This window comes from Amphiura filiformis, chromosome 11, assembly GCF_039555335.1.
Source record: "Amphiura filiformis chromosome 11, Afil_fr2py, whole genome shotgun sequence".
NCBI classification, from domain to species: domain Eukaryota; kingdom Metazoa; phylum Echinodermata; class Ophiuroidea; order Amphilepidida; family Amphiuridae; genus Amphiura; species Amphiura filiformis.
The window spans coordinates 35,987,027-36,007,931 of record NC_092638.1 but is presented as its reverse complement, the minus strand read 5'-3'; the positions used below and the strand labels follow the sequence as shown (position 1 = coordinate 36,007,931).

General features: G+C 36.3%; 1 protein-coding gene across 1 annotated transcript; it reads right to left on the bottom strand.

The window, feature by feature from the left end:
- Positions 1–267: 267 nt before the first annotated feature.
- LOC140164790 (metabotropic glutamate receptor 1-like) lies at positions 268–20,877 on the bottom strand. Its single transcript, XM_072188154.1, has 3 exons — positions 18,867–20,877; positions 14,424–14,629; positions 268–3,061 (listed from the first exon to the last, which is right to left on the bottom strand). Exons 1-3 carry the CDS (start codon positions 20,727–20,729, stop codon positions 2,713–2,715), a joined length of 2,418 nt encoding a protein of 805 aa, XP_072044255.1. The 5' UTR covers positions 20,730–20,877; the 3' UTR covers positions 268–2,712.
- Between the last annotated feature and the right edge of the window lie 28 nt (positions 20,878–20,905).

The window sequence follows — 20,905 nt, the reverse complement described above, 5'->3', positions numbered from 1 at the left end:
AACAACAACAACAACGCGCATGATATAGTGCCTATTTCCAAACGGCTTTTTACATACAAATACATAAAACTACCAGTATAGTTAGATAAATTACCGTTACACGAGCAGAATTTATAAAGATAAAAAAGTACATACAAAAAAACAGGAAATCTTTAAAGTACAATAAAAAAGTGACCTTGCACTCGGGTTATCAAAAAGTGTACATATTCAAAAAACAAAAAATGAATAAATAACAGTATATGTAACCGTGAGGTAAAAAAATGCCAGTTTTCAAAACGTAAAATCATTTATTTCTACAATTCAAATTGCCGTACAGGATTTCCTTGAACTTAACAAAGTGCTATAAATGCTATAATGGCTTCCTATAACTAGGAACGTCAACAAATCAATAAAGGCTGTAATAGCTTCCTGTTAACAGGAAAATCAACAAACAAATTAACAAATGCTATAATAGCTTCCTATAACCATGAAAATCAACAAATAAATAAAGGCTATAATAACTTCCTATAACCAGGAAAATATTGAGAGAGCGGGTTGTGCAGCGGTTGTTCCCTAGTATTGTACTACTGAGGTCCGGCCGTGCCCAAGGACTGTATGTGCTCTTGGTTATCCCGATCAATGCTTGCTCTCGCAGGTTTTCTCCGCATCTCCGGTTTCCTCCTGCTGATGCGATTTGATTGTGATGATTCATCGTGGCAGCGAAATTACAGTACTTTGAATGCTCCGAGAACTTGAAAAAGGAGCTATATAAGTCCAAAATTTATTTATTATTTCATACTTTTATTGTGTATATTAATAGATCAGACATATTTAACGCCCTTGCCTAAACATGCCATGTAAAAAATGTCAAGAAACCATAATATAGTTTACGTTACGTTAAAGACATAGCATAAGTTGAATAGCTTTACGTTCCAAGGACAATGATTTGCAATTTGGATTTCCTAGGATGTTTAACATAAAAGACTGCCACCTATGTCTTAAAAGAGAAGAACAACGTCCTAACATTGGTGTCGCCATTCTGTCGATATATTAAATTTACACATATTCATATTGTCCGGGACTTTTGTGGCATGTTGTAACAAACAAGAATTGGACGACAATGGCATGTTACAATTATAGTATATTGTTCGCCCACTAAGGTGACACATGACCTCAACAGGACAATTAAGAGCTTCGTGACAATTCGTGAAATTTTGAGCAGTGTAACCCTTTTGGGTTAGACTTTTTGTCAGGGCTCATGTTCTAATCCATATTGTGAAGAGCAACTTAGGAGTGGACAATACATGAAAAACAGGGCGATTTTCCAGTACTTTTGTTCCCAAAGATTTTTATTCCGAAGGGTCGTAAAACGATTTTCAATCAAAGGTCATCAACCCGAATCTATTTAATATTATTATTACGGACTTTGGTTACTCCGAAAAGTTATTGTTCCAACAGGGCATTTGTCCGAAAATGGTATAAGGGTCATCACCCTGAAGGGTAATTATGTGGAAAGTGTCCGAACGTTATTTAGATCATTACATATAAAAACTGTAACAATCAAAATTGATACAATTTAATTTCGCTTTTTAGAAAATATAAAAGAGAGCATTACAACAATGTTATATGCAGTGGAATCAGTAACATCTTGGCTAACAGAAAATCTATACTTTTCGGGCCTTTACGCTATGCTCAATGAACTAAATCGTCCAGAAAACGAATTGGGCCAATGCTTTACATTTTCGCGCAAATTAAGCTTGCACTGCGCAAAATTGACGCTCATTATTAAGATAAAAGGGGTCGTTGCGGAAATATGACATGTAGTGTAATATCTTAATTAACAGAAAAACTTGACTTATTTTTCTTTCCTATTAAGGTTCAAACGCCCGATTTTACTTAATCGGCCGATTTGGGCCACTTTTTGGCATGTTCGCACGTATCAAGTTTGTACCGCATAAACATGGTAAAATGAGCTTTCATGCTTATCGTCAAAGATTTCAGAACAAAGGCAAGGGGTTTCATGTTTGTCTTTCACTTAATTGACTTTAGTTAATAAATAATTTGATAGTTATATCAATTTATAAATTAGAATACCACTTCAAATGCCCCATTGTTTAAAATTACCCATCTTAAGAGCACAATTCAGTCACTTTTGCTGCACAAAAACACGACAGTGGCCCAAGCTGTTTTATGACTATTTTGCACAATTGGCCATATCTATTATACTATTTTCTAAATTGTATAATGTTTTGTTACAGACTGTACGTTGCCAAAAGTAAAGTAGGGTTTTTTTCGCACCTTTTCACATATCTCAAAACCGTCAGCAAAAACCCTTCTTGATTGATATTTTTGGAAAAACTACTCTTCGGGGCAACAACACCCTCGTTATTTTTTTAGTAGTGATCCTTCAGAATAATAAACCTTTTTGGAATAAAAAAAAATCGGAGAAATGACCGTTTGGATCAAATGACTTTCGGACTAAAACCCTTAGTAACGGGTCATTCGGAACCACAGTACTTCCAAATATAGAGCTGCACCCAATCTATGCAAACGGAATAAGAGAACGATACATATTTGACGAGTTATTGATTATATTGACAATACACTAAATCTCAAGAAATAATGGAGCTACCATGAAAGGTCAATGCATTTCACTACATTCCTAAATGTTATGAAACTGGCCTGCAGTATCCAGAGATAAAGAGATATGTAACAATGCAAACATTCTTGAAATTACTGCGGTGCTGCTGCTACCCTATTTTCGGCACCATTTGTATTAACGCTATTCGAATCATCTATTGCTACCGTATTGTCAACACCTGTTGCAACGCTATTCGAATTACCCATTTGGGTGCTGTTTACCGCACCAGCTACTCGCCAAGATTCAACGTTAACATCTGAACCAACAAATTTAACGGCATATATTTTCGGTAAGAAAAGCAAGACGAGTGTGAGGTAGCCATTGAGTATAAGAACAGTGCTGATAGTTGTTACTTTGTATAATACAGATGTTGCCGTGAAATATACAGGTACTGCTGAGAGGAAAACAATGAGCGTAGAGTACACACTGATCGCGATGAATCTGTAAGAAAACAGAGAGTTTAATGTTAGCAACTGTTTTGATCTGTTGCGATTTGGTAGTTCACAGCATCTAGCGAATGGTAGTGATCTTTGGCAAAAATTGCATTGATCATTTCATAGCGAGTATGTAGAAGAATTCAAATATCACAGATATACTTTTTGTAGGTCCTATGGTTCTTGAGTTATGTAGTAAAGAGGGCTGAAACAACAACACTTTTGTAAAACGTACGTAACTCATTAACAACAATAAATCAACCAAGTTTTCAATTTCAATTCAAAGTGTGATAACTTGTAAACCAAAGTGACGGTGTTGTGTGGGAAAAAAGGTTTAAACATTTTCTAAAAGGGTACATGTAGATAATAAAAAATGGCTAAACGCCTAAAGTGTTTAAAAGTGTTACAGCTAGGGAGCAGTAGATACCAGTTGTAGTCCTATTACTTCATAGCACATTGAATGGCTCAGGGGCAAGTTAGCCCATGTTTTCAAGACTATCCATGAAAATAAACCTACTTTTATTACAATATTATAGCCAATGTCTGACCTGCTGTTTGATCTTTCCCTGGGAATTTGATATTTTTCAGTTTAGTCCCAACATATTTTGTGGTATTCGGTGAGGTTATAGTTATAGCCTTGATTAAAAACAAATTAAAACACAGTTCCATGTTGATATTTTTTTGAACTGTCACTCTCAAACCGGTAAGGTGGGCAAAATCAGAAATCCGTATTTGTACAGATAAGGACAAATCGTGTGGGGTATGTGTGAGTCTGGGGTTGACGTTGAATGCGCTGGTAGTTGTGGGCATATGGTGGTTACTGTAATGTGTTGTGTGCATGGTTGATTTGTGGGGGTGGATTGGTGTACCGTGTAGGGTGTTTGTAATTAAATGTTTATGAGTGTAGGGTGTGCGTTGGGGTGTCTTTGTGGCATCATGCTTCATGTATGTACGTCATCCACCAGTGGAGCTCCTGCGCCCCTCCGCAGAACTTCCGGTAGTGGATGTTCTGCGCTCGGGGGCGCAGAGAATCCACTGTCGGAGTTGCTGCGCTCGGAAGCAAAATAATAGATTTTCGTATTATAATAACGGTGGATCATTTCTGCGCTCGGGCGCAGAACATCCACTATCGGAGTTGATGCGCCCGGGCGCAGTCCCTTATATGTAACGGTGGATCATTGCTGCGCTCGGGCGCAGAACATCCACTGTCGGAGTTACTGCGCCCGGGCGCAGTCCCTTGTATGTAACGGTGGATCATTGCTGCGCTCGGGCGCAGAACATCCACTGTCGGAGTTACTGCGCTCGGAAGTAAAATGATTTTCGTATTATAATAACGGTGGATAATTTCTGCGCTCGGGGGCGCAGAACATCCACTGTCGGAGTTGATGCGCTCGGAAGCAAAATAATACATTTTCTTATTAGGCCTATACAATATGCATGCGTATAATAACTAATATTTTCTTATTATATTAATAAAAAATAATATGCATGCGTATAATAACTAAACTCCGAGAAGTTTATTGCTATTAGTATAACCGAATTGACAGCAAATAATATATTTTCTTATTATAATAATGGTGGATCATTTCTGCGCTCGGGCGCAGAACATCCACTATCGGAGTTGATGCGCCCGGGCGCAGTCCATTATATGTAACGGTGGATCATTTCTGCGCTCGGGGCCGGGCGCAGAACATCCACTGTCGGAGTAACTGCGCTCGGAAGTAAAATAATAGATTTTCTTATTAGGCCTATATTAATAAATATCATTTTCTTATTGAAATTACGGCGGATCATTGCTGCGCTCGGGCGCAGAAAATCCACTGTCGGAGCTTCTGCGCTAGGAAGTCAAATAAATTGTTTTCTTATTTTGTTAATAAAATACAATATGCATGCGTATAATAACTAATATTTTCTTATTATATTAATAAAAAATAATCAAAATAATAGATTTTCTTATTATAATAACGGTGGATCATTGCTGCGCTCGGGCGCAGAACATCCACTGTCGGAGTAACTGCGCTCGGAAGTAAAATAATAGATTTTCTTATTAGGCCTATATTAATAAATATCCATGCGTATAATAACTTGTATTAGGCCTATTATAATAACTATAACTCCAAATTGACAGCAAAATAATGCATTTTCTTATTGAAATTACGGCGGATCATTGCTGCGCTCGGGCGCAGAAAATCCACTGTCGGAGCTTCTGCGCTCGGAAGTCAAATAAATTGTTTTCTTATTATATTAATAAAATACAATATGCATGCGTATAATAACTAATATTTTCTTATTATATTAATAAAAAATAATCAAAATAGTAGATTTTCTTATTATAATAACGGTGGATCATTGCTGCGCTCGGGCGCAGAACATCCACTGTCGGAGTTACTGCGCTCGGAAGTAAAATGATTTTCGTATTATAATAACGGTGGATCATTTCTGCGCTCGGGGGGCGCAGAACATCCACTGTCGGAGTTGATGCGCTCGGAAGCAAAATAATACATTTTCTTATTAGGCCTATACAATATGCATGCGTATAATAACTAATAGTATATTAATAAAAAATAATATGCATGCGTATAATAACTAAACTCCGAGAAGTTTATTGCTATTAGTATAACCGAATTGACAGCAAATAATATATTTTCTTATTATAATAATGGTGGATCATTTCTGCGCTCGGGCGCAGAACATCCACTATCGGAGTTGATGCGCCCGGGCGCAGTCCATTATGTAACGGTGGATCATTTCTGCGCTCGGGGGCGCAGAACATCCACTGTCGGAGTAACTGCGCTCGGAAGTAAAATAATAGATTTTCTTATTAGGCCTATATTAATAAATATCATTTTCTTATTGAAATTACGGCGGATCATTGCTGCGCTCGGGCGCAGAAAATCCACTGTCGGAGCTTCTGCGCTCGGAAGTCAAATAAATTGTTTTCTTATTTTATTAATAAAATACAATATGCATGCGTATAATAACTAATATTTTCTTATTATATTAATAAAAAATAATCAAAATAATAGATTTTCTTATTATAATAACGGTGGATCATTGCTGCGCTCGGGCGCAGAACATCCACTGTCGGAGTAACTGCGCTCGGAAGTAAAATAATAGATTTTCTTATTAGGCCTATATTAATAAATATCCATGCGTATAATAACTAGTATTAGGCCTATTATAATAACTATAACTCCAAATTGACAGCAAAATAATGCATTTTCTTATTGAAATTACGGCGGATCATTGCTGCGCTCGGGCGCAGAAAATCCACTGTCGGAGCTTCTGCGCACTCGGAAGTCAAATAAATTGTTTTCTTATTATATTAATAAAATACAATATGCATGCGTATAATAACTAATATTTTCTTATTATATTAATAAAAAATAATCAAAATAGTAGATTTTCTTATTATAATAACGGTGGATCATTGCTGCGCTCGGGCGCAGAACATCCACTGTCGGAGTTGATGCGCTCGGAAGTAAAAAAAAAAAAAGAGTCTAGAGTCTAATATAATATAATATGTTTTTTAGTTTTGCTCTCATTTTAAATTTATTTTCTGTTTTCTTTCATCTATATACATTCTTTTCTTCTTTTGTCTTTTTTTTTCTTTCCTTTTTTTGCCGTTCACGTTTCCTTGTCGGTACTTTTCATGTAACCGCAAATTCCCAAACAAGCGGAGGGGGTCCAAAAATTAGCATAAGCGAAGATCAATGTCAATTTTAAATCCACGGGGTCCACGGCAGAGGATAATTATGCGCCGTCATTTTTCATGTGGCCGGCATCTTGGCTACACCAAGGCCTACGATATATAGACGAATCAAGGAAATCACAAACGCTATTTTCTTATTATGTTAATAAAATAATATGCATGCGTATAATAACTTAACTCCGAGAAGTTTATTGCTATTAGTATTTTATTTTATTTATTCATTGGAACATACACTTTTGTATCAGTGGCACACGCCTAACCAGCGGTGCGTTCAAAAACAACAAATATACATTATATATAAACAAAATTATAACACAATTGAATATAGTCCTACATACAAAATTATGGCCTTAGTACAAAAATTAAGGGGGTACTACACCCCTCGATAAATTTGTGTCTATTTTTGCATTTTTCTCAAAACCTAATAACACACTGGTAACAAAATTAATGTATATTACAGGGGCAAGGAATCCAATTACTACACCGCTTGTCTTGAGTCATTGAAATTTCAGTGTAATAATTGGATTCCTTGCCCCAATAATATACATAACTTTTTTTACCAGTGTGTTATTATTTTTTGAGCAAAATGCAAAAATAGTCAAAAATTTACCACAGGGGTGTAGTACCCCCTTAAAGGAAAAGAAATTGCCTGTCTGAACCCAAGTTGACTTGAAATGGGTCCTTAGCAGGAAGAAACTGGTGGATCATTTCTGCGCTCGGGCGCAGAACATCCACTGTCGGAGTTGATGCGCCCGGGCGCAGTCCCTTATATGTAACGGTGGATCATTGCTGCGCTCGGGCGCAGAAAATCCACTGTCGGAGCTTCTGCGCTCGGAAGTCAAATAAATTATTTTCTTATTTTATTAATAAAATATAATTATGCATGCGTATAATAACTGACAGCAAAATAATAGATTTTCTTACTATAATAACGGTGGATCATTGCTGCGCTCGGGCGCAGAACATCCACTTTTTGAGTAACTGCGCTCGGAAGTAAAAAAAAAAAGTCTAGAGTCTAATATAATATAATATGTTTTTTTGTTTTGTTTTGGTTTTTTTCTCATTTTACATTTATTTTCTGTTTTCTTTCATCTTCATTCTTTTCTTCTTTTGTCTTTTTTTTTTTTTTCTTTCCTTTTTTTCCGTTCACGTTTCCTTGTCGGTACTTTTCATGTAACCGCAAATGCTTTCTCAGATAATTCCTATTCAAATATAATTCTGATTGACATATGACCACTTGCAATTCGGCCTTTGTTAGTCAACAGATAAGTAGGTGTAATCCATTGGATTCCCAAACAAGCGGAGGGGGTCAAAAAATTAGCATAAGCGAAGATCAATGTCAATTTTAAATCCACGGCAGAGGATAATTATGCGCCGTCATTTTGTGGTTAGAGATTAAAGGAACCGATAAACGTGGTTTCATGTCGCCGGCATCTAGGCTACACCAAGGCCTACGATATATAGACGAATAAGGAAATCATAAACGCTATTTTCTTATTATGTTAATAAAATATAATATGCATGCGTATAATAACTAAACTCCGAGAAGTGTATTGCTATTAGTATAACCGAATTGACAGCAAAATAATAGATTTTCTTTTTATAATAACGGTGGATCATTGCTGTGCTCGGGCGCAGAACATCCACTGTCGGAGTTGATGCGCTCGGAAGCAAAATAATAGATTTTCTTATTATAATAACGGTGGATCATTGATGCGCTCGGGCGCAGAACATCCACTGTCGGAGTTGCCATGCGCCCGGGCGCAGTCCCTTATATGTAACGGTGGATCATTGCTGCGCTCGGGCGCAGAACATCCACTGTTGGAGTAACTGCGCAAGAAAAAGAGTCTAGAGTCTAATATAATATAATATGGTTTTTTTTTCTCATTTTACATTGATTTTCTGTTTTCTTTCATCTTCATTCTTTTTTCTTTTGTCTTTTTTTTCTTTCCCTTTTTTTTCCGTTCACGTTTCCTTGTCGGTACTTTTCATGTAACCGCAATTGCTATCTCAGATAATTCCTATTCACATATAATTCTGATTGACACATGACCACTTGCAATTCGGCCTTTGTTAGTCAACAGATAAGTAGGTGTAATCCATTGGATTCCCAAACAAGCGGAGGGGTCCAAAAATGAGCAACAACCGAAGATCAATGTCAAATTTAAATCCACGGCACACAAAACATTCAGAACAATACAGAACAATATCAATGAGGATAATTATGCGCCGTCATTTTGTGGTTATAGATTAAGGGCTGGGGTATGAACGTTTGGACAGTATTTATTTTGGGACATTAGAGCACATCAGACATATCGAATTGCATTCTGAATACGAAGAATGTCATTCTGATATCAAATAATTTTGATTTTTGAAATTCGCAATTTAATACACATTTTATGGCAAATCATTAAAATTGATATTTTTGATATTTAACAGTACTTGAAGTAAACTTTATAAATCTGATGATTTATACTTAAAGTGTATGTAGGTGGGATGAAAAGCCGACGATCAATTGAAAATTTTGACCTTTCGTATTGAAGATATGGATTTTTGTCCCCAAAACACCAAAAAAAATTAGGTCTTTTTGGGAAAAAAATCCATATCTTCAATATGAAAGGTCAAAATTTTCAATTGACCGTCGGCTTTTCCTCCTTGCTACATATACTTTAAGAATATATCATTAGATTTATATAATTTACTTCGAGGACTGTTATATATCAAAATTTGAAAAATATCAAATTTTTATAATTTGTCATAAAATTTGTATTATATTGTGATTTAAAAAAATGAAAATTATTTGATATCAGAAAGACATGCTTCGTATTCAGAATGCAATTCGATAGGTCTGATGTGCTCTCATGTCCCAAAAAAATACTGTCGAAACGCAATAAACGCTCATTCCAGATCCCTTAAAGGAACCGATAAACGTGGTTTCATGTCGCCGGTATCTAGGCTACACCAAGGCCTACGATATATACACGAATAAGGAAATCACAAACGCAAACTAGGAATCAACTTAAATTTTGGGAATAACCTACTTTCGTGGATATCTATTGAAAAATTTCATAAAAAGAGGATGCTAGGATCACGAAATCCTCCTTTAATTGTTTTTGTGACATAATTGTGCATTCTACATTTAATTGCGTTTTATTCCTTTTTTGTATATAATTATGTATGTTGTTGTTTTGAACGCATCGCTCGTTAAATAAATAAATAACAAAATAAATAAATACATTTTTAATTAATTAATTAATATTAATTAATTAATTAATTAATTAATTAATTAATTAATTAATTAATTAATTAATTAATTAATTAATTAATTAAGTTTACATGACGTTTGTCCGCTTGTTTCTTTTGCCATTTAGTTTAAATAACATGGATACGGCCAGAATAAGACTTCCGTATTGCAATAAACTTAGAACCTGGTGATATGCAATTCAAACAATTTATCGGCGTTATTAGCGTTTACTAATATATTAATATTTGTTCCTATAAAAAAATGATACAAATGAAATGTTTGTGCAATGAGATGAGATAAACTATGAAACTATAACTCCGTTTAGTGGATTCTCTGCGCTCGAGCGTAGTATTTTAATATTAAGAAAATAATAATGATGTTATTTTACTTCCGAGCGCAGAAGCTCCAACACTGGATTATCTGCGCTCGAGCGCAGAAATAATCCGCCACTATTTGCCCCAAAATAAATATTTTCTCAATCACACTTTGACAACAAACTTTTTTTAAAAAGCGGCCTGGAATGTTCTTGACAATATATTAGGAATAAACATGACAAAAAAACCCTCGAATACACACCAATATATTTGGAACAAGAAAATCAATATATAATTATTGTAATGATAATGTCAATACATTCGGAGTTATAGTTATTATACGCATGCCTATATATTATTTTGTTTTATTATAATCTGAGCTTCCAAACGCAGCAACTCCGACAGTGGATGTTCTGCGCCCGAGCGCAGCAATGATCCACCGAATTTAGTTACTGCGCCCAGGCGCAGCAACTCCGGCAGTGGATTCTCTGCGCTCGAGCGCAAAAATGATCCACTGATATTATAATATTAAGAAAATATGTAATTTTGTTTCCGAGCGCAGTTATTTTGGTTATTTCCAAAAAAAAAAAAAAATGGCCGACCCTACTTGAAAGGTCCGTCCGCCCGTAGAACAGGGTTTCTTTTTTCGTCGCGGCCTTATCGGTGCCTTTTATCTATTAACCACAAAATGACACCTACTTATCTGGTGACTAACAAAGGCCGAATTGCAAGTGGTCATGTGTCAATCAGAATTATATTTGAATAGGAATTATATGCGGTTACATGAGAAGTACCGACAAGGAAACGTGAACGAAAAAAAAAGATGAAGAAAAAGAATGAAGAAGAAAGACAACAGTAAAGAAATGAAACTTGTAAGACCTATAGACCTAATAGTAATAAACTTCTCCGTAGCGCTAATATAATAAGTTTTATTATAATCTGAGCTTGCGAGCGCATTATATAGACCTAAAATAATAGTAACTATCAATAAACTTCTCGGAGTTATAGTTATTATACGCATGCATAGGCCAAATAGTAATAAACTTCTCCGTAGAGCTATTACAATAAAAATATATTATTAATATAATAAAATAAAATAATTTATTTTGCTTCCGAGCGCATCAACTCCGACAGTGGATTCTTTGCGCTCGAACGCAGCAAATTATGATCCACCGTTATTTTAATAAGAAAATCCATTATTTTGCTTCCGAGCGCAGACCTAATAGTAAATATCAATAAACTTCTCGGAGTTATAGTTATTATTATACGCATGCATAGGCCAAATAGAAATAAACTTCTCCGTAGAGCTATTACAATAAAAAATATATTATTAATATAATAAGAAAATAATTTATTTTGCAATTTATTTTTTCAATATATAATTATTGTAATGATAATGTCAATACATTCGGAGTTATAGTTATTATACGCATGCCTATATATTATTTTGTTTTATTATAATCTGAGCTTCCAAACGCAGCAACTCCGACAGTGGATGTTCTGCGCCCGAGCGCAGCAATGATCCACCGAATTTAGTTACTGCGCCCAGGCGCAGCAACTCCGGCAGTGGATTCTCTGCGCTCGAGCGCAAAAATGATCCACTGATATTATAATATTAAGAAAATATGTAATTTTGTTTCCGAGCGCAGTTATTTTGGTTATTTCCAAAAAAAAAAAAAAAAAAAATGGCCGACCCTACTTGAAAGGTCCGTCCGCCCGTAGAACAGGGTTTCTTTTTTCGTCGCGGCCTTATCGGTGCCTTTTATCTATTAACCACAAAATGACACCTACTTATCTGGTGACTAACAAAGGCCGAATTGCAAGTGGTCATGTGTCAATCAGAATTATATTTGAATAGGAATTATATGCGGTTACATGAGAAGTACCGACAAGGAAACGTGAACGAAAAAAAAGATGAAGAAAAAGAATGAAGAAGAAAGACAACAGTAAAGAAATGAAACTTGTAAGACCTATAGACCTAATAGTAATAAACTTCTCCGTAGCGCTAATATAATAAGTTTTATTATAATCTGAGCTTGCGAGCGCATTATATAGACCTAAAATAATAGTAACTATCAATAAACTTCTCGGAGTTATAGTTATTATACGCATGCATAGGCCAAATAGTAATAAACTTCTCCGTAGAGCTATTACAATAAAAAATATATTATTAATATAATAAAATAAAATAATTTATTTAGCTTCCGAGCGCATCAACTCCGACAGTGGATTCTTTGCGCTCGAACGCAGCAAATTATGATCCACCGTTATTTTAATAAGAAAATCCATTATTTTGCTTCCGAGCGCAGACCTAATAGTAAATATCAATAAACTTCTCGGAGTTATAGTTATTATTATACGCATGCATAGGCCAAATAGAAATAAACTTCTCCGTAGAGCTATTACAATAAAAAATATATTATTAATATAATAAGAAAATAATTTATTTTGCTTCCGAGCGCATCAACTCCGACAGTGGATTCTCTGCGCTCGAACGCAGAAATGATCCACCGTTATTTTAATAAGAAAATCCATTATTTTGCTTCCGAGCGCAGTTACTCCAACAGTGGATGTTCTGCGCCCGAGCGCAGCAATGATCCACCGTTATTATAATAAGAAAATCTATTATTTTGATTATGTTTTATTAATATAATAAGAAAATATTAGTTATTATACGCATGCATATTGTATTTTATTAATAAAATAAGAAAATAATTTATTTGACTTCCGAGCGCAGAAGCTCCGACAGTGGATTTTCTGCGCCCGAGCGCAGCAATGATCCGCCGTAATTTCAATAAGAAAATGCATTATTTTGCTGTCAATTTGGAGTTATAGTTATTATACACATGCCTATTATAAAAGTCCTAATACTAGTTATTATACGCATGCATATTTATTAATATAGGCCTGATAAGAAAATGTATTATTTTGCTTCCGAGCGCATCAACTCCGACAGTGGATTCTCTGCGCCCCGAGCGCAGCAATGATCCACCGTTATTATAATAAGAAAATATATTATTTTGCTGTCAATTCGGTTATACTAATAGCAATAAACTTCTCGGAGTTTAGTTATTATACGCATGCATAATTATATTTTATTAATAAAATAAGAAAATAATTTATTTGACTTCCGAGCGCAGAAGCTCCGACAGTGGATTTTCTGCGCCCGAGCGCAGCAATGATCCGCCGTAATTTCAATAAGAAAAATATATTATTTTGCTTTCAATTTGGAGTTATAATAGGCCTAATACTAGTTATTATACGCATGTATATTTATTAATATAGGCCTAATAAGAAAATGTATTATTTTGCTTCCGAGCGCATCAACTCCGACAGTGGATGTTCTGCGCCCCCCGAGCGCAGAAATGATCCACCAGTATTATAATAAGAAAATGTATTATATTGCTTCCGAGCGCAGTTACTCCAACAGTGGATGTTCTGCGCCCGAGCGCAGCAATGATCCACCGTTACATATAAGGGTTGCGCCCGGGCGCATGAACTCCGACAGTGGATGTTCTGCGCCCGAGCGCAGAAATGATCCACCGTTATTATAATACGAAAATCTATTATTTTACTTCCGAGCGCAGCAACTCCGACAGTGGATTCTCTGCGCCCGAGCGCAGCAATGATCCACCGTTACATATAAGGGACTGCGCCCGGGCGCATGAACTCCGACAGTGGATGTCCTGCGCCCGAGCGCAGAAATGATCCACCGTTATTATAATACGAAAATCTATTATTTTAATTCCGAGCGCAGTAACTCCGACAGTGGATGTTCTGCGCCCGAGCGCAGCAATGATCCACCGTTACATATAAGGGACTGCGCCCGGGCGCATCAACTCCGATAGTGGATGTTCTGCGCCCCCGAGCGCAGAACATCCACTACCGGAAGTTCTGCGGAGGGGCGCAGGAGCTCCACTGGTGGATGACGTACATAACTCCATGCTTTGCGTATAAAAGTTAAAAATATAAGTTATTATCATGTGTGTGTGTTTCATCTCCATTAATAGCTAGATCTTACGGATGAATTGTCATTTAGTGTGCTGTGTATGATAAAACTAAAACTACATAATGAGTGGACAACTCATTCAGTACCTACCTAGATTCGTTGTAGTTACTAGGAACCTTACGCGTTCTAAACGCAAAGAAGCAACATGCTACGATTAACATGAAGTTATACATCATCGATGCCACGAAGCCATAGCCATATCTGCAGTATAGATTCAATGAACCTTTCAGTAAGTTTGCTTCTACGTAGTGCGGTTTACTTGGACTCAAAAATATTGACAGGATTGATATGAGAATCTGTAAGAAATGATCATGGAAATATACTAGATTATACATGAAGAATTAATAAATTAAAGGTACCACTAGAAATTCTCATTTCCCTTGAAAAGGAAGAGACAGCCCAGGTGTGATTCCGCACGGAGTGACCATTCAAACAAACAAACAGCAACGTGACTAGTTTCACTTTCAGCACATGGCTAGTCTGACATTTAGTGTCTGATTTTTTTCCCTTCTAGGCCAACCCGCCATGCCCTATTTTGCAGGATACATGGTCATTTTGTCCGTCCCTTCTACATCCTGTTTTCCTTGTGGTGGTATTAAAAAGTACCCAAGTGCACAGACATAGTTCAATAAATAAATGGACGGATATTACTGGTTTCTAATCCAAAGCATTTACTCAAAATTATGAACTACATTTTCTTATATGTGGTTGTACAATAATTATGAGGCCCCAGGATAAAATTTCCAAACGACCCCTCCTTTCGGCCTCCCAAAAATCTGTAACCCCCTAAGCCCCTCCCCCCCCCCCGCGGTCTGTCAAAATATAAGAATCCCAATTTGCAAATCTATAAAATCTAGAGCGTTTTATTTAGAAGGCGCCCAATGAATGTGTGCCTAAAATTGAATACCTAAATACAAAACCCACCCAAGTACGTGGAAACTGATTTTCAGAAAACTAAAAAACAAATGTTTATCATACATGCTGGATTTCACATGCTCAATAGACGAACGTAGAGGGTGTTTTTGGGTTCATATGATCATATGATAGGCCTATGTATAAGCAACAATTTTCCATGCGGCCAAGGTATGGACTGGGTTTTGTATTCATGTATTCAATTGCTTGGCCCCCCCCCCCCTCGGCTTGCCAAATATTACTTGCCCGTCCCTTCTCGGCTCGCCAAAATCCCCACCCCCCCTCTAACTAATTTTACCCTACCCCAGGGCTCATAATTATGGCACAGCCCGTAATTATTGATTAAGTGCTTTTTTTATCCTCTTGAAATGTTTTAACCAGAGCTGAAAACCGGGACCGAAACTAATTTTTGAATAATTAAAAATGATCCAGGACACGTGTTTTTTTTAATACAATAGGTAGGTATTAAGTATCGTTCTACAAGGCCACGAACATCAACTATTTCCGTACATAATGTATGAATGTAAACATCCCAGCAAACACAAAATGTTTCCGACATCATTCCCAAAAGGTTAGAAAAGGTTATTATGAAACGTTTAAATGTCGGGTTATATAAAGGGTATATAGAAGGTATAAAACCTTTTCATAACATTCTAAAACATTTGTTGATAACCTGCTGCAAATATTCTAACATAATGTAATTTAAGTGTTGACAAAATATTTGGCAAAAAATGTTTGCAAAAAATATTTTACAATAACATTTTGAAAACATTGAAAAACTATTTTGTAGTGTGTTTTCATACAAAACGTTTTAAAACGTTTACATGACCTTTATATAACCCGACATTTAATGTAATCAAAACGTTTTTTGATAAACCAAAACCCAAAATATAATATGTTTAAAACGTTTAAAAAACATTTTTGTGTTTACTGGGATAGTCAGCAAAATGTTTTTGTTATATTTTCAGTATTTGCGTTTCATCGTTTCATATGTTTCGTTATGTTATTTTTATGAAATGAAAAGATTGCTCTGTTATAAAAATATTTTTCTCTCTCAGTAAGTTATTAATCTGTCAGTTAAAATGTGAAGTTTGTTTTTGCTGAAATAAGGGTAATGGACGTGTTTTTACACTTCTCATACCATTTTTATAATAATAAATCAATAAAGTCCCAACCTACGCTCGCGTAAATTTAAATAAGCGAGCATCAGGTCACGCTTTACGCAAAGCGCAACCAGCAAAGGTGATTTTCCCAACTGTGTGCAAGCTACTCTATATCAATCCTGGATGTTGTAATCTTCCCATTTATAACTTGAACAAGGTATAACAGGCGTGTTTTGGTCTAGTCTATGCAAAATATATGAAGTAATATTTATTTGCCTTGTTTTGTTTTGTTTTTCAAATGATGTTCCATAGCGAGCGAAAAAGTTTGCATAATTATTTCAATGTTTTCGTACCGTTATTAATAACATAACATTTATTTTGATTATTGTGACACCAATCAAACGTGAGATTTTGGTTATGTTTATACAGCTAATATCTGCTAACTCGATTAATCTATTCGAAGTACTTCCTGGGTTAGATACACGTTAGATTATCAAATACGAGAGTATGATTTAAAGAATTAGTTCCTTGTTAAGTTTATCTAATTGTTGTTTTTTTCATGTGCTTGATTCCAGAGGGGCGTTGTTAATTACCGTAACAGCCATGCACAAAATAATGAAATACTATTGAATTGGGAGCGTATACTTATTTCAACCAACTAGACCACACTGCGACGTAGTGTGCCATGATTGAGGGGCACCTGGCCTGACGAGGCGGCCCTGATTTGGTAAAACGATCTAACTTGAAATTTGGACATTTTGAGATAAATCCATATCATGGATAATGTGAGGGCGCTTCTTCCATTGGTGACATCCTAAAATCACCACCATGCCACCAAATAATGAGATTTTTATATTTTCTAAGTCATTAGATCTGTTTAATAATTTATTTTATTCAAAAAGAAAAACGCCAAGTGTTCAAACTTTAAAGCTCTTTTTCTCGAAAGAGCGATTTTAATTTCAAGTTAGATAATTTTACCAAATCAGGGCCGGAGGGGACAAGCCATTGTTCCTATAGGATTTTCTAATGGGGCACGTGCCACCAAAACCACTGTAACGCTAAGCCACTGTCTGAAAAATATGTCAATTTTGAATTATATTTGATATCTTTGGTGAAATATATATATCATGCTGCTATTACCCTAATTACGCAATAATATACAACAACAACATACATTTGTAAATCGAATTTGGAATAATTATTCATGTATAAGAAATTTAGAAACAAATCCGTCAGGTTTGAATCAAAAATCAAAAAGAATTCATAGTCAAGCATTGTAGTCGATTATGCCACAGAGGAAATTGGATCTCAAAGCTATTATATCATGTGTAATAATATGACTACAACCACGTCCGAAATTAGGTTATTATTATAAATTTTTTGTAATTTTTTAAACTTTAAAAAATTTTGTCGGCCTGGAATTTAGCACGTATCGATAGCGAAAAAAATAACTTTTTCCAATAGTACCTTCAATTTGATTTCAAGTGAAATTGAAGTGGGATAGCGAGTGGCAGAAAGTCGTGTAAGTCTCGCCAAAACGGGTTTTTAAAATTTAATCGGTACTGCATTTGGTTTGCGCGTTTTCTCCCTACCGAATAAAAATCATGCACATGGGACAAAACACCCCTTACATCAAGTATTGCGATCTCCTTTACCATTCCCCTTGTGTGTCAGCTTTATTTGTTTCAATGTTTGACCAGCCTTAATCAGGATAATTATTCTTAAGTAAAAAAACACTGAGAATTGGTAGTTAAAAATTACACCGCGCTGTTAATAACTTTATGAACATAGCATTTGCATTTTACAAATATTACCCAATTTGGTGAACATTTTTGTTTCGGCACGCACGTCTTGGCACACCATACTTTCGGAGTATATAATTACTGCACAGCCAATAACGAAACCAGAAGTGGGGCAAAATTAACAGTTTGTTTTTTATTAGAATGCTTCCGCATTTACAGTCATATTATAAGAGTCTTCAATAATGTTGGTGTTGTTTTTGTTATTTTTAAGACTACTCCCTATTCCAAAAAATACAGCACTGATTTTGTGGGATTAATAAATATTATCTAGTTTTGCCAAATAATTTTAATATTTGGCCAATTCTGGGAAATCAGGGCTAAAACTGTCCCTAGGAAGTAGACTTGTATAGGCCAAAGTGTGACTTTTAATTGGACCTTCGTCCACTCAAATGCTTAGCTGGGCGCAGTATAACTATAATATATAGGCCTTTGTATGGGGTTTTAGGGACCTCCTATATATTCTGTTGCAATTTGTTCCAAGTACTTTTCTTCTTAATAGGGTGGGTGTGTCTCGGTTGGTTTGGAGATCGAAATACAATCATGTTGGCACATGTTGAAACCACAACGTATTTTGTCGGTGTAAAGAGCAAACGTATAATTTATTCATTAATTTCATGGGATTTTCACTACTTTACTAACTGTGCCATTGATGAATATAGGCTGGGTGTAAAAAATATACTTGTAATAATGATAACAATATGTACCATCATATTTACCTGAACAGAAATCAACCCCGCAAGCAATCGCATCTGAGCAGCAGGACTGATTAATTTGAGACGACTTGCCAACTTCTTACCACCTCTGAATATTCGAAATATCCTGATGACCTTCAGCGATGTTGGTCCAAAAACAAGAAGAAATGAAAACGCCATGAATATTTCTGATATCTTGCACGATGCATAAGATGGTGGTGCCGCTATCACAAAAGGGGTCATAAAGGATAACAATAGTCCGCACATGATGATTACGGAGAGTTCTCTACTGGTAGCTTTGATCAGAGGACGCTCTCTGTGAATGATAAATTCGACTCCTACTAACATTGTCAACATGATACCCATGCACGAAAACAATATAACGATCACTATGGCAGGCTCATCCCAATCGAGATAGTCAGGAGTAAGTGGCTCACATTGAGTGAAGTTCGTATCAGGCCATTGCTTGAAAGGACACTTTTGGCAAACAGTTTCATTGATCACTATTGAGTCACTAGGACAGTTGCGACAACCATAACAACATCGCTTTTCTAAAGGTTCAGATATGAAGCCTGGCTTACACGTCTCTCTACAAACAGAAATCGGTGTCTCGTTATTTGCCCCTTCTGCCGGACCCCATTGTATATCTTCAAAATTAGAGAAACAACTGTCATTCCATTGTCCGATTTCCTGGAAGATATATTTTCCATCGTGTTTTTGTAAATTCCAAATGTCATACTTTCCTGAAGTATCACCGTTTGCGTCAAAAGCAAAGATTCCATCCGCAGTTTGGAATGATACTTTGAAAAGATTATCCTTAAGAAGTTCACCACTCAAGGTGGCATTACAGGAGGAATGACTAGCATGGCAGCTCTCTGCAATTGTTGCATCCAAGGCGTGTGCCATCGCGAGTACCCCGTTGATTACCGTAGACTCCGACACAGGTGGAAATAGACAGGATGCCATACTAACACATCCATGACGATCTTTCCAATAATCGGCAAACTCTTGATACCATGGACTGGTTGTAATGTTACTATCTTCAAGGTCTTTCCAATACTGTCGGAACTCGGTGTTTGGGTGGCTGTGTGGGACGACAAACAAACTACCATGCAACATATACCCGTAGCCTGCATCGATAATATTATTCCCACTCAAATCGTCACTCCCTATAAATGTTAATCTGCGACCAAGGTTTCCATCTGAGATTGCTTCTATAAGAGCATTCGCTGGAACCGAAATGCTGAATAAAACTACTACAGAGATAAGAGGCGAAGTTTTTAGATTTGACACGATGTCATCCCATTCATTTGTTTCGGCAACGTTTGGTATTGGTGTATTTATCGCGATACATATACCATTTTCGTGGGCTAAACTCCGAATTTGCTTGGCTCCATTGCTGCCGTAACTATCTGTCGAAAAGTAAAGTGCTATGTATTCCCAGTCGTATCGTAATAACAGATCAATCATAACTCTCGCTTGGAACCTATCTGGTGGCACTGTCCGGAAGAAATACGGAAACCGATTAATGTCGCTGAGCTCATCGCTGGAAGCGGAGTATGCAACGGTTGGAACCTCGTATATCGCCGCAGCTCTAGCGACAAAGACACTTGTCGCACTGCTGCCTGGTCCTATAATACCAACAACTGTGTTGTTTTCTTTGTCACTGATATTGAACCGACTATGAAGTGGACAGTGACGTTGAAATGTATTGTCTCCACAAGGATCTGCTAATGTCAAAGTAGTCCACAGAGTAGTGTCTTCCTCTCTACAGTCATTCCTGATTTCATATCCAAGAGTTACGTTAGGTAAAATATCCGATCTCCTGTTTATCATCTCCACCGCGTATGACATCGTTTCTACTTTTGGGACTCCGTGTCTTTCCATGATAGGCCCATCGCATGATTGATTGATGGTCCGATATATTGGAATTATACCACCAAGAATGAAGTCACCATCTTTGAAATGTACTAGGCACTCGCTATCGATGCGCGAGCATTTAGTTGATGATATGGTGGAGAAAGCAATTAAGAAAGTGTAGAATATTGCGGAAATATTCGGCC

What these genes read in the sequence shown, in the direction of transcription:
- LOC140164790 (XM_072188154.1), bottom strand. Translation starts at nt 20,729, where the DNA reads ATGGAAAGACACGGAGTCCCAAAAGTAGAAACGATGTCATACGCGGTG. An exon ending in CGGGGTTGATTTCTGTTCAG is followed by an intron (nt 14,630 to 18,866) that starts GTAAATATGATG and finishes CATTTCTTACAG; the next exon opens with ATTCTCATATCAATCCTGTC. An exon ending in AGTAACTACAACGAATCTAG is followed by an intron (nt 3,062 to 14,423) that starts GTAGGTACTGAA and finishes GTTTTCTTACAG; the next exon opens with ATTCATCGCGATCAGTGTGT.